We start from the raw sequence: 14,005 nt of genomic DNA on the forward strand, positions 1-14,005 counted from the left end.
TAGAGTAGAAAACCAGAGAATATTTATGAGTCAAAATAAGTCACCCCAGACTGGGCACTTCCAGAAAAATTTTAAGGATTTCACAGGAACTGACTTCCTTAAGCTAGGGGCACAAACTAGTAAAGCTTCAGGTTTTATAATGATGTGATTCCATTGGTATCTATGAGCTGAGGTCTGAAGAAATTCAGGTTACAAACAACATGAATGTGTGAGTGTGTATATATGCATATATGTATATTTCATACAAATATAAGCCCATTTTGTATATATTGTTAAGCAACCTGCTTTTTTACATGATATATTGTTTAACATATTATAAACACTTTTTCATGTCAATAAATATTTACCCATAACATTACTAGTACCATCTGCACCTCCAGTAACACACACCCTTACTCCCCACCATTTCTGCACCAGTTTTTAGAATTGCTTACTTCAGCTTTCTTAAGATATGCATTTGCTATCATGGTAAATGTTAATCTTATTTACTCTTTTATTTTTGAACTTAATTATCCTCCTTCACAGTGTTTGGTACCTAAAATCACTGTAGAAAAGAATGTTTGTGTATTCTATTTTAATAAAAAGCACCAGAAATTAGGAATACTTAGTTATCTAAAAGAAATATAATTACTTAAGAAAATATTATGGCCCTGTTTAGAATAATGTTATAAAATGGCCAAAAGCACAAGTTTTCTAAAATAAGAAAGCAATAACTTATTACTGATACTGGTATATCAGGTTTATTATATACAAGGACACCATGGCTATTCTGCCTCGAAACAAAAGATAGTTACTCTTGGACATGGTCTGCATGGTTTGAAACAAACACCGAAACAATGGGTATGACTGAATGGGTACATGACAATAAGGATTTAAAATATTTGTATAATAATTTTTATTAAAATTATCAGGTTGCACTTCCATAACAAAACAAAAATTTGCATGCATGCTGAATGTGTTTTAAAAAAACACATTACTGAGCACTGATGTATGGTTTTAACTTAAGCATTATGACTTAAAAATGCTATTTGCCTAACCTTTATAGAACTTACTCTGATAGGAAGTACGGATCCGTTTCGTTAAATCAGGATAAAAGTTAGACAGGCCACGCATGCAAAAGTTGTCTTTGGAACATGCCAGAACACCAGCATCAGCAGCAGGCAGAGGAAAGAGAAAAATATTCTAAAGTGAAAGGAAGTGATATCATACCAGAATCTAGAACAGCCAAGGTGAAGAAATTGCAGCAAGATTAGGTAATCAGAGAGGAGATATTAAAAAATAAATCAATTAAAAAGTAAGAGGTGATAGATGAATGATGAGAATGCAGTAGCTGTAGCAATTTTATTTAATCTAATATCATATAAAAGTAGATTGTATATTTTTCTTACATGTTTTTACAAAGTATACTTATTTGGCTTGTTAAATAATATGTATGAATTACCTCATTAATATAAAAATGATTATCTTTAATCCATCCATAGTTAAAAAGCTAGGGATTTTAGTCTTTAATATTATTTTTATAATGTGAAGTGACTACTCATAGTCATTTTGTACACTAAATACAAACAAAGTTTACTTCATCACAGTTTTTCTTGATTTTAATGTCATCAAAATTCTAAGCTCTAATAGTAATTGTTAAGATTCAATAAATTTAAATTAAATTAAATAACAGTTGTATTGCCTTTGTCAAAATATACGCTTTTTCACCCCACTGTGTATATCCATTAAGTAACTTAGATGTTGTCATAGGATTCACAGCTTTTCTGACTGAATTGGCACTTTCAACATTGCAAACAGTGTCTACTACCCCCTAACACCTTCCTACCCTAGAGTCCCTGAACTTCAACCTTCTCTTTTCCAATTATGAGGCAATCTTGTGGTACATATATGCACAATTTCTCTAATTCTGTCTTCCTTTCAAATTCCAGTAGTGATAGAGGCAGAACCTGTGGAATTTGAAATTTCCAGCACTCCTAAAATATTGCTAAAAGTTTAGATCCCTACAAAAAAGCCTCAGGCTCTAAAGGAGAAATTTTGTGCCCCTGAAAAAGGTCTAAACTAGCAATTTGGAAATGATTGAAGTTTAAAAAATAAAGCTTAACAAAGAAGGAAAATTTAAGTATATCAAGTTTTATTAGTTTAAAAGGGAAATTCGTTTATTATCACATTGAGATGTTAAATTTGGTACCCCTGCTATTACCAAAATTACACTACCATAATGTACCCTTTTTATTTTTTATTATAAAATATTTTTTCATAGGTGTATGTAGTAAATACTTCAATATTCAATAGATTATTTTAAATAAAACAGAGTAGAAAACTTTAAAGAATTATCTAAAATAACATTAATACTATGGAAGTATTTCCACCTGCAAAGCTTTTGCCTAATTTTTTTTATCAGCTAGACTATTGTCAGTGGACAGAAAATACACAAAATTTTGGCAGTGTTTACTAAGCCCACTATTTGGATATACAATAAAATTTTAGTAAAACTTTAGATAATTTGGCATATCAAAGTTTGACATTATATCCTAATTAACCATAGGTTTATCATCATTTATAGTTAAATAAATTAATTTATTGATCCTGCCAAGAAAAATGCCATCTTTCATAGCATTTTTAAAATGTTAATGCATAACATTTACTGCACTGTGAAATTAACTCTAGGAAAGTCATTATCCAACAAGGAAAAGCAACAGCTACAACATGGAATTAATTTAAAAAATTAAAAGTAGTAAACAACTTAAAATTGTCTTTCTAAATAGGCCAGACATTTTAGAAGAAAGTTAACCTGTTTAACACAACCACTGCAAGCAGCTTTTTCAACTAGAGAGCCCTAATTTTCATAGCATTTTTACATTTAATAGCTTCTTATTTTGTTATTTCTTAGGAGTTCAACCTAAGAAACTTGAGATGATTCCTAACTTCAACAGCAAATTGAAGTTTAAACACTCCCTTGCTCCTTCAAAGATTCTCACTATGTTTCTGTTCAATTCATTTTACTTAACATGGTACTGTAAATGTTATTGAGTTTATTTGCCATGCATTTGAGTAGCATCACAAAAGAAAGACACGAAGTCTAAAAGTAAGAAAAAAGATGAACTCAAGTTCATAACCCCTCTTGTTTTATCTCCTACCTGCAATGAACTGCTTGTTTTTTCGAGGAGACCGTGGTTGTCGCTGGTATAGGTCACTTGATTTATATAGGTCAAAGGTCCCCATGCTTAACAGTACTGTCTTCTGTATAAAATCCACCACAGCCAACCCATTGCAGTTCCCAAATGCAACTCTGAGAGAGAACAAAATATGCAACCAGAATGTATCATAACAGGCATGATTATTTTTATCTTTAAATTAAAAATCAGATTGTTGGAAAGGATTGGGGAGGTTGGTTAGTGATTTGTGTAAAGTTAGGAAGCATGCCTTGCCTTTACATTGGGTAGACTGACTTTGTATCATAGACACAATCATTTAGTAGAAAAAAAACAGGTATGAACTTCAATCACATTTTATCCCCAGTTTTATTATATAAGTAATGATGACCCAATCTGCTCTTTAATTTGATCTTAAATTTTTACAGAGGAATTACACAAAATCTTTCTACTATGCAAGGGGGAGATAGGTCAAGAAATGTCACTAGCTACAGATGCCTTTTTTAAAAATAAAATTATAATTATTAGGCTCCAAATTATTAATAATTCTCTTCTTAAAGAAAAATAAAAATTAACTTCATATATCAAAAGTTTTGACACATAGTATGCAGATTCTCACATTTCGAACAGATCATCTAGAGAATGCGAGGATTCACCAGGAAAACAAAAGAAAGGACCAAAAGTAGGTAAATAGAGGATTCAGGGAAACTTGGCATGGCCTGGGGCCTAGCTAACAGTTGGGAGAAGGACCTGGATATGAAGAAACAGTAAATGAGAAGCCCTCAGGGCTCTACTCTTTGAGTTGAGCTTTTATGACCTGGATATGAAGAAACAGTAAATGAGAAGCCTTCAGGGCTCTACTCTTTGAGTTGAGCTTTTATGATCTTGGCTACAAGAGTACCCCCTGACCCACACAGGTCTTGGGGCTAACATAGGAAGCTGCTTGGAGAGTGCACAGAGATATTGCTCCAGAAAGAGAACTCACGTGGAATCCCACAGGTATCTTAACCTAAAGCAGCTTGATCCAGGGTGCCATTCTAAGAGCCTAGATACTGGCGAAGCACAGACACGCCTGCAGTTACTGAGTGGCACCAAGGAGGGATAGAGGAGCCCAGGTACTCCCATGATCTCCTGGAAAGGTCCCTGCTTCCCTGTTGCAGGCTGTTTTTGAGACTGAGGTGTGAGTGGACAGTATTTTCCACAGTTTCCCATCCATGCTGTTTGCCTGACTGGGGCCCCAGCCTTTCCAGATGCAGGTCCAAGCTGGCATTTTCAGAGTCTGACACTGGGTACACTTCTGCCCTCAGGCTGAGTTTGAGCTTATGTATTGCAGCACCTGCCTGGTTTGGAGATGGGTAGGGAAACCAGGCTTTCCAGTTCCCATGTAGGATTGTACCCACCATCCTGCAGCCGGCTGCTGTGGGACTGAGTCTTGTGCAAACTGCACTCCCTACAGTTTCCTGCCAGCACAGCCTGACTGAGAAGGGCTCCACCCTCTCAGATCACAGGAACAAAGTACCATTCTGAGAGTTTAAAGCTAGGCAGCACCCTGCTCTTGGGCTTAGTTTGGGCTGATGTAGCTACAGCTCTGCACAGCTGAGGATGGACAGGGGAGCTCAAGCTCTCCTATGTACTCCTAGGACAATTCCCACCTTCCTGCTATAGGATGCAGTGAAACCAAGACATGAGCAGATGGCACTGTATCCAGTATCTTGCTCATGCTGTTTGCCTGGAAGGGGCCCACCCTCTTTGGTCACAGACCCAAAGCGCCAGTTTGGGAGTTAAAGGCTGGACCATACGCTGCCCTCCGGCTGAGTTAGGGCTGACCCAGCTACAGCTGAACCCAGCTGAGGGACAGAGGAACCCAAGTTCTCCAAAACACACACAGGACAATTCCCACTGCCTGGCTATGGGCTCCTCTGAGACTAAAATGTCAGTGGACTGCACTTCCCATAGTTTCTTGCCCATGTCATTTGCCTGAAAAGGGCCCTGCCCTCTTTGATTGCAAGCCTACAGCCGGGGCCATTTTGAGAGTTTAACAATAGGCTGCTCCCTGCCCTTGGGCTGAGTTCAAAGTAATGTGGCTGCTGTAGGTACCACCTAGTAGGGAAGGGACAGGGGAGACCAATCTCTCCTGAGCACATTTAGGACAATGCCCATTGCCCTGTTACAGGCAGCTGTGAGACTGGGGACTAGTCTACCCAATTTATTGCAGCTACCAGTAACACCAAAATGGACCACTAGGGTCCTAGTGGGTGGCTCCACAACCACTACTGCCACCACCCACACTTTATACCTGCTGTTCAGGGGACGGATAACCTGCCCACACACCTGGCCTTATGCTCCAACTACTAGCTTCTGAGCAAGCCACCTGAAAGCCCCAAAGTTGGCCCTTCAGGATCCACTAACACTGTTGCCAGGGTAAGGTGTTTTGAAGCTTAAAATCAGGCATACTCAGGCCACTGCTTCCATCGCTGGGGCCCCAAAGACTGGTTTGGCTGGCATTCAAGACCCCAGCAAAACTTCATCACAGCTACAACTAATAACTGTTCCCCCTAAGCCACCAAGGAAATCACAGATACTACTGACCCTGAGTACTGCCCAAAGCAATCTACAGATTCAATTCAATTCCTACCAAAATGTCAACATTATTTTTCACAGAATTAGAAAAAAAATTCTAAATGTCATATGGAACCAAAAAAAAAAAAAAAAAAAAAAAAGAACCCAAATAACCAAAGCAATCCAAAGCAAAAGGAAGAAACCTACAGGTATCACATTATCTGACTTCAAATTATACTACAAAGTTATAGTAACCAAAATAGCATGGTACTGGGATAAAAGTAGAACACAAAGATCAGTGGAACAGAATAGAGAACCCAGAAATAAAACCATATACATGCAACCAACTGATTTTCACCAAAGCATACACTGGGGAAAGGACACAAGTCAATAAATGTTGCTGGGAAATTGGATATCCATATGCAGAAGAATAAAACTAGATCCCTATCTCTCACCATATACAAAAATTAACTCTCTAGATGATTTAAACACTTAAATGTAAGAGCTGACACCATAAAAATCCTAAAAGAAAATGTGGAAAAAAACTCTTCTGGACATTGGTGTAGGCAAAGAATTTATGACTACAACTCCAAAAGCAGATGCAACAAAACAAAAATAGACAAATGGGACTTAAACTAAAAAATCTTCTGCACAACAAAAGAAATAATCAGTAGAGTGAATAGACAACCTCCAGAATGGGAGAAAATATTTCCAAACTAGATGTCTGACGAAGGACTAATACAGAATCTACAAGAAATTCAAAAAAATCAGCACGATAAAAACAAACAACCCCATTAAAATGTGGGCAAATGACATGAACAGGCATTTTTTAAAATAAGATATACAAAATGGCCAAAAAAGTATGAAAAAATACTTATCACTAATCATCAGAGAAATGCAAATTAAAACCACAATTAGATACTACTTTACTCCAATTAGAATGGTTATTATTAAAAAGTTAAAAAACAATAGATGTTGGAATGGATACAATGAAAAGGGAACACTTAAACACTGTTGGCAAGAATGCAAATTTGAACAACCTCTATGGAGATTTCTCAAAGAACTAAAAGCAGATCTACCATTCAATCCTCAATCCCATTACTGGGTATCTACCCAGAGGAAAAGAAATCATTATATCAAATGCACTTGTACGTTTATTACAGCATAATTCAAAATTAAAAAGATATGAAATCAACAAAAGTGCTCATCAACAGATGAGTAGATTAAGAAAATGTGGTATGTATTTACCATGGAGTACTACTTAGATATATGAAAGAATGAAATGTATTTTATAGCAACATGAATGGAACTGGAGGCTATCATCTTGAGTGAAGTTAACTCAGAGACAGAAAAATAAATGCTGCATGTCCTCACTTATAAGTGGGAGCTCAACTATGGCTACACAGGGCACACAGAGTGGTATAGTGGACATTGGAGACTGACAAGGGGGGCATAGGAGGAGGGAATGAGGGATGGAAAATTAGCTATTGGGCACAATGTACACTACTTGTGTGATGAGTATATTGAAAGCCCAGATTCCAGCACCATACAATATATACATGTAACAGAATTCAATTTGTACCCTCTGAATATACTAAAATTAAAAAAATGGAAAAAAGGTTTTGACACCATATTCAATATAAAGAGGTACAAAAATTAAATTTTTCCCATTTTTTGTAATTTTCTTTGTTTCACTTTTTTTCTTTGTTTCACTTATTAAAAGACAAAGAACACTTTTTTGTACGTTTGCTGGCCGTTAGTCTGTCTTCTCTTGAAAAGTTTCTGTTCATGTCCTTTGCCCATTTATTGATGGGGTTATTTGATTTTTTTCTTGTTGATTTTCTTCAGTTCTATATAGATTCTTGTTATCAGCCCTTTATCGGATGGGTAGAAAGCAAATATTTTCTCCCATTCTGTAGGCTATTTGCTCTAATGATAGTTTCTTTGGTTGTGCAGATGCTTTTTAATTTGATCAGGTCCCATTTATTTATTTTTGTTGTTGCTGTGAATGCTTTTGGGGCTTCTTCATAAATTATTTGCCTGGGCCTATGTCTGTAAGAGTCTTTCCAACATTTTCTTCTAGAATTCTTATAGTTTCATGCCTTAGGTTTAAGTCTGTTATCCATTGTGAGTTGATTTTTGTGAGAGGTGAGAGGTGCAGATCCTGTTTCAGTCTTCCACAGGTGGCTATCCAATTTTCCCAAGACCATTTATTGAATAAGGATTCTTTTCTCCAGTGTATGTTTTTGTCTGCTTTGTCAAAGATCAGATGGCTATATGAGGATGGTTTCATATCTGGATTCCCAGTCCTGTTCCATTGATCTATATCTCTGTTTTTGTGCCAGTACCATGCTATTTTGGTTACTATGGCCTTGTAGTACAGCTTGAAGTCTGGTAAATTGATGCCTCCCAATTTCTTCTTTTTGCTTAAGGTTGCTTTGGCTATACTGCATGGATTGTTCAGCATATACAAATCAATAAAAGTGATGCACCACATTAACAGAATGACAGATAATAATTATCTTGATAAATACAGAAAATCATATGACACAATTTAACATTCTTTTATAATAAAAACTAGCAACAAATTAGGTATGCAAGGAATATATTTTAATAGAATAAAAACCATATATGACAAGGCCACAGGTAGCATCATATTCAATAGCAAAAAGCTGAAAGCTTTTCCTTTAAGATAGTATTACAAGACAAGGATGTCCACTCTTGCTATTTGTATTCAAGTCCTAGCCAGTGCATGTAGGCAAAAAAATAAGACATCCAAATCAAAAAGGAAGAAGTTAAATTGTCTCTGTTTGCAGATGATATGATTTTATATGCACAAAATCCTGAAGAATCCACCAAAAAAACTTTAGAATAAATGAATTCAGTAAAGTTGCAGGGTACAAAATTAACATGCAAAAATCAGTAGCATTTCTATACAATAACAACAAATTAGCCAAAAAAGAAACCAACAAAACAATCCCATTGACAATAGCATAAAAAGAATAAAATACTCAGGAAAACTATAATCAAAGTAAAAGATTTGTACGCCAAAAACTATAAAACATTGATGAGATAAATTGAAGGCACAAATAAATGGAAATATAGCCCATATTTATGGATTGAAAAAATTCATATTGTTAAAACATTCACACTTCCCAAATCTATCAACACATTTAATCTCTATCAAAATTCCAATGGCATTTTTCACAGAAATAGGAAAAAATTCCTAAAATTTATATGAAATCACAAAAGAACCCAAATAACCAAAGCATCGTGAGGAAAAAACAAAGCTGGAGGCATCGCACTTCCTGATTTCAAACTATATAACAAAGCTACAGTAATTAAAGCAATGTGGTACTGGCATAAAATAGATACATAGACCCATCAAATAGAATCAAGAGCCCAGAAATAAACCTATGCATATATAATCAACTAATTTTTGACAAGGGCACCAAGAATATAAAATGGGAAAATGATAGTCTCTTTAATAAATGATGCTGCAAAAATTGGATATTCACATGCAAAAGAATGTGAGTATCTTACATTGATCACGAAAATTAACTTGAAATGGATCAAAGACTTAAATATAAGACCTGAAACCATAAACTTCCCAGATGAAAACTTAGGGAAAATCTCCTTGAGAGTGGTCTCAGTAATTATTTTTTGGATATACATGACCCCAAAAGTACAGGCAACAAAAGCACAAATAAGTGGGGCCACATCAAACTCAAAAGGTGCAGAGCAAAGGACATAATCAACAAAATAAAAAGGCTACCTGCAGAATGGGAGCAAATATTTGCAAACTGTATATTTGATACCAGGTTAATATCCAAAATATATTAGGAACTTATACAACTCGCTAGCAAAATCCAAGTAATTTGATTAAAAAACGGGCAATGTATCTGAATTTATATTTCTCCAAAAAAACATAAAAATTGCCATTAGGTACATGAAAATGTGCTCAATAAAACTAATCATCAGGGAAATGTAAATCAAAACCACAATGAGATACTGTCTCACAGCTGATAGATGGCTATTAATAAAAAGATAAGAAATAACAAGTGTTGGTGAGGATGTAGAAAAAAGAGAAACCTTGTCCACTGTTGGTGGAAATGTAAATTGGTAGCCATTATGAAAAACAGTATGGTGGTTCCTCAAAAATTTAAAAATAGAACTACCATATGATTCAGAAATTTCACTTCTTGGTATATATCCAAAGGAAACAAAATCAGTAGCTCAAAGAGACAATCTGCACTTCCATATTCATTGCAGCATTGTTCACAATAGTCATGACATGGAAACAATGTAAGTGTCTTGATGGATGAATGAATAAAGAAATTGTGACACACGCACATACACACACACACACACACACGAATATAATTCAGCCATAAAAAAGAAGAAAATTCTACCATTTGCAATAACATGGATGAAACTTGAGGGCATTATGCTAAGTTGAAAAGTCTGACAGACAAAGACAAATACTGTACAATTTCACTTACATAGAGAATCTAAAAGAGTCGAACTCTTTGGAATAGAGTAGAATGTGTGTTTCCCATAGACTAGGGGATGGGGACAATGGGAAAAAGCTGGTTAATTGGTACAAACTTTCAGTTATAAGATGAATAAGTTCTGAGGATCAAATGTATAGCATAGTGAATATAGTTAACAATACTCTCTTGTATACTTGAAATTTGCTAAAAATGTACTTCTTAAATGTTATTACCACAAAATGAAAGCAAAACAAAACAAAAATGATAACTAGGTGATATGACAGATGTGTTAACTAACTTTATTGTGGTAAACATTTCACAATATATGTAACTATATCATTATGTTATACACTTTAAACTTACACAGTTTTATTTGCCAATTATATTGATACCTCAAAAAAAGCTGGGAAAAAACTGAACCTTAACTTTTACCTTCAATAGTACACAAATATTAACTAAAAATGGATCACAAAAGAAAATGTTAGTAATCTTGGGTTATGCAACAATTTGTTGAACAGGACAAGAAAACACAAATGGTAAAATAAAATATTGATAACCTGCATGACATCAAAATTAAATTGTTTTGATCTATATATCATTAATAAAATAAAAAGACAAGCCACAGACTGAAAGAAAATATTTGCAAAATACTACCTTATATACAGATTACACAAAGAACTGCCACTAACAATAATAAGAAAACCGAATTTTAACAATGGGTAAAATGTTCGAACAGACATTTCACCAAGATGTACAAATGTCAAATAAACACTTGGAAAGATGCCAAATATCATTAGTCTTCAGGGATATACAAATTAAAACCAAATTTAGATACCACAGAACCCACCAGAGTGGATAAAATTAAAAAGATTGACAATACCAAGTATTGAAAAAGTACGTGGAAAAACAGAAACCCTCATACATTGCAGTGGAAATGCAAAATGATACGGCCTTCTCAGACAACAGTTTGTCTCTTTGTTATAAACATACACTTACCATATGATCCAGTAATTCCACTCTTATTTTCCCAAGGAGAGTCAAACAAATGTTATGCAAAGACCTCTACTCGATGTTTACAGCAAATTTATTCATAACAGACAAAAACTGTAGCAACCCAAATTTCCATCAAGTGGTAAATGAATAAACACATTTTTATAAATCCTTATAATAAAATATAGTCAGGCCTCTGTATCTATGGGTTCCACATCTGTGGATCCAACCAACCGAGGATTGAAAACATTCAGGAAAAAAATTTTCACAAGACTTCAGTCTGCTATGTGCCAAGTACTACACTGAATCCATGTGAATGAAGTGATGTGTAGGCATTGTATTAGGTATTATAAGTAATCTAGAGGTGACTTAAAGTAGATGGGAGGATGTGTGTAGGTTATACGCGAATATTACACAATTTTATATAGAAAACTTGAACATCCAATCCTGAGGGAGTGAGAGGGGGACAGTAAGAGAGGTGTCCTAAAACCAATGCCCCACAGATACCTAGGGATGACTGTACTACTCAGCACTGAAAAGGAACAAACCATAGATATACACAAAAATATAGATAAATCTCAAAATCATCATGCTAAGTAAAAGAAAACAAATACAAATTAATTTACACTTCTATTTATATGAAATCGTAGAAAATGCAACTACAGTGATAGCAAATCAATGGTTATAAGGGACCAATGGGTAAGGAGTGATAATTGAATGAGAAAGGGCATAATGAACCTTTTTAAGGGGATGGATACTTTTTATATCATTAGTTTTTTGGTGGTTACATCACTAATATTTGTCAATACTCACATTGCATATTTAAAATTTGCAAATTTTATTTCACATACATTATACTTCAAGTAAGATGTTTAAAACATTAATAAAAACTTAGTTAATTGAATTACTACCTAAAAGGCAGTCTGTGAAAACCATAGATAAGAGTTATAGTCTCTGGTTCCTAAGAGTGTTCTGGAAGGAAAGGGACAGGGAAAAAGGTCTAAAAATTGGATATTTTCTTTATCCTACCTGGAAGATATTAGAGAATGATTTCATTCAGAAAGAAAAGTGATATCTGTTTTCTTCCTTGTTTCTACCTTATTGATAAGAAAAATTCAAAAGAAAATACTAACAACGAGACATTTTAAAGAATTATTTTATTAATTCCTTCTTTATTTCTTTAATTAGTCATCTATCTTAAAGTATATGTATCAAAATTAGTTCTTCCACCTTGTACAAGATTTGATACATTTTTCTATTTTATAAATATAAAATATACTTGAACATACCAATTAATATAATTTATCTACCTTAGAAAGGGAATTAATCTGGAGGGAAGATGGTGAAGTGGAGGTGACCTCCTGGATTCTTGCTCCCGGAGAGGAAGGCATGGATCTTGACCTGCCACAATGCTAGAGGATTGCTCGCCCGCAAGAACGGTGGTGTGAACCCACGGAGAATCAACGTGGGACACAGAGAACAAGAAAAAACAGAGACGAATGGGAACTAGGACTGAGATAATTTGGAGACTGCGGGACGGTGGTACCCGCCTCACCAACGAGTGAGGTGGGTTCAGCCCCACAGCAAAGTGGCTTGTTCTCCCCACTGACCTCCACACCCACTCAATCAGGGATCTGACTGAAGTTGGTGCAGAATCACTGCGGGAGACGTGGAGCTCTGAGGACAGGTGACATGAGTGGGAAGGAGCTTAGACTCTGGGGGATTTCCGCGGAGATGCAATGCTTAAAGGGAAAGGTACAGAACTGCGCTAAGGCAAGGGGCTGCAAAGGATCGCGGAATTATAGAGTATTTTTTTTTTTTCTTTTTCTTCTTCAGCGGCCCGGTAGCCGCGGAGCTGCCGTGGGCCCCCAGCTCTGGCGCCTGCCGAGCTCTGGACATTTTCCCCCAGCGCGGGTGATTGGTGGGCGCGTGGTCACCATCTTGGGACCCACAGCCTAGCCGCTGTGGAACCATAGGGTGCCATGGGTCCCCGGGAAGCTCCCTTCTCTAGTCTGTGAACCCACGCCAAGAGCTGTGGCTTTACATGAACTCTGTGGACAGGAGACATCAGTGGGAAAGAGCTTAGACTCTATGGGATCCCCGCAGGGACGCAGTGACTAAAGGGAAAGGTGTGGAACTGCGCTAAGGCAAGGGGCCACGAAGGATCGCAGAATTACAGAATGTTTTTATTTCTTTTTCTTTTTCTTCTTCAGCAGCCCGGTAGCCGGAGAGCTGCCGTAGGCTCTGGTGCTCGCCGGGCCCCTGGCTCTGGCGCCTGCCGAGCTCTGGATAATCTCCCCCAGCGCCTGCGATCGGCGGGTGCACGGTCGCCATCCTGGGGTCCACAGCCTAGCTGTTGTGGAACTATAGGGTGCTGGACAGCTCCCTCCCCTAGTCCGTGAACCCACCCCAAGAGCTCTGGCTTTGTATGAACTCTGTGGATAGGAGACATCAGCAGGAAAGAGCTAAGACTCTAAGGGATCTCCACAGGGATGCAGCAATTAAAGGGAAAGGGGCGGAACTGTGCTAAGGTGAAACGCCAGGAAGGGTTGTGGAATTACAATTTTTTTTTATTTTATTTGTTTTTTATTTTTTTTCTTCTTTTTTTCTTTTTATTATTATTATTTATTGTTCTTCTTTTTCTTTTTCTTTTTTATTATTTTTTCTTTTCTTCTTTTTCTTTTTATTTATTTATTTATTATTATTATTATTATTTTCTTTTTTTCTTTCTTTTCTTTCTTTTTCTTTTCTCCTCTTCGGTGGCCCTCTAGCTGGGCAACTACTGTGGGCTCCGGTGCTCGCCAGGCCCCC

At 36.3% G+C, this 14,005-nt stretch overlaps 1 protein-coding gene across 1 annotated transcript in view; it reads right to left on the reverse strand.

Annotated features, from left to right (window-relative positions):
* Positions 1-14,005, reverse strand: part of STXBP5L (syntaxin binding protein 5L) — a 313,084-nt gene that overhangs the window by 71,419 nt on the left and 227,660 nt on the right. Inside the window, exons 19-20 of the mRNA XM_045556950.1 lie at positions 3,138-3,289; positions 1,053-1,124 (exon numbers count right to left, since the gene is read on the reverse strand). Coding sequence (XP_045412906.1) covers positions 1,053-1,124; positions 3,138-3,289 — 224 coding nt within the window. The remainder of the gene's footprint in view (positions 1-1,052; positions 1,125-3,137; positions 3,290-14,005) is intronic.

This window comes from Lemur catta, chromosome 1 (genome assembly GCF_020740605.2).
Source record: "Lemur catta isolate mLemCat1 chromosome 1, mLemCat1.pri, whole genome shotgun sequence".
Classification (NCBI taxonomy): domain Eukaryota; kingdom Metazoa; phylum Chordata; class Mammalia; order Primates; family Lemuridae; genus Lemur; species Lemur catta.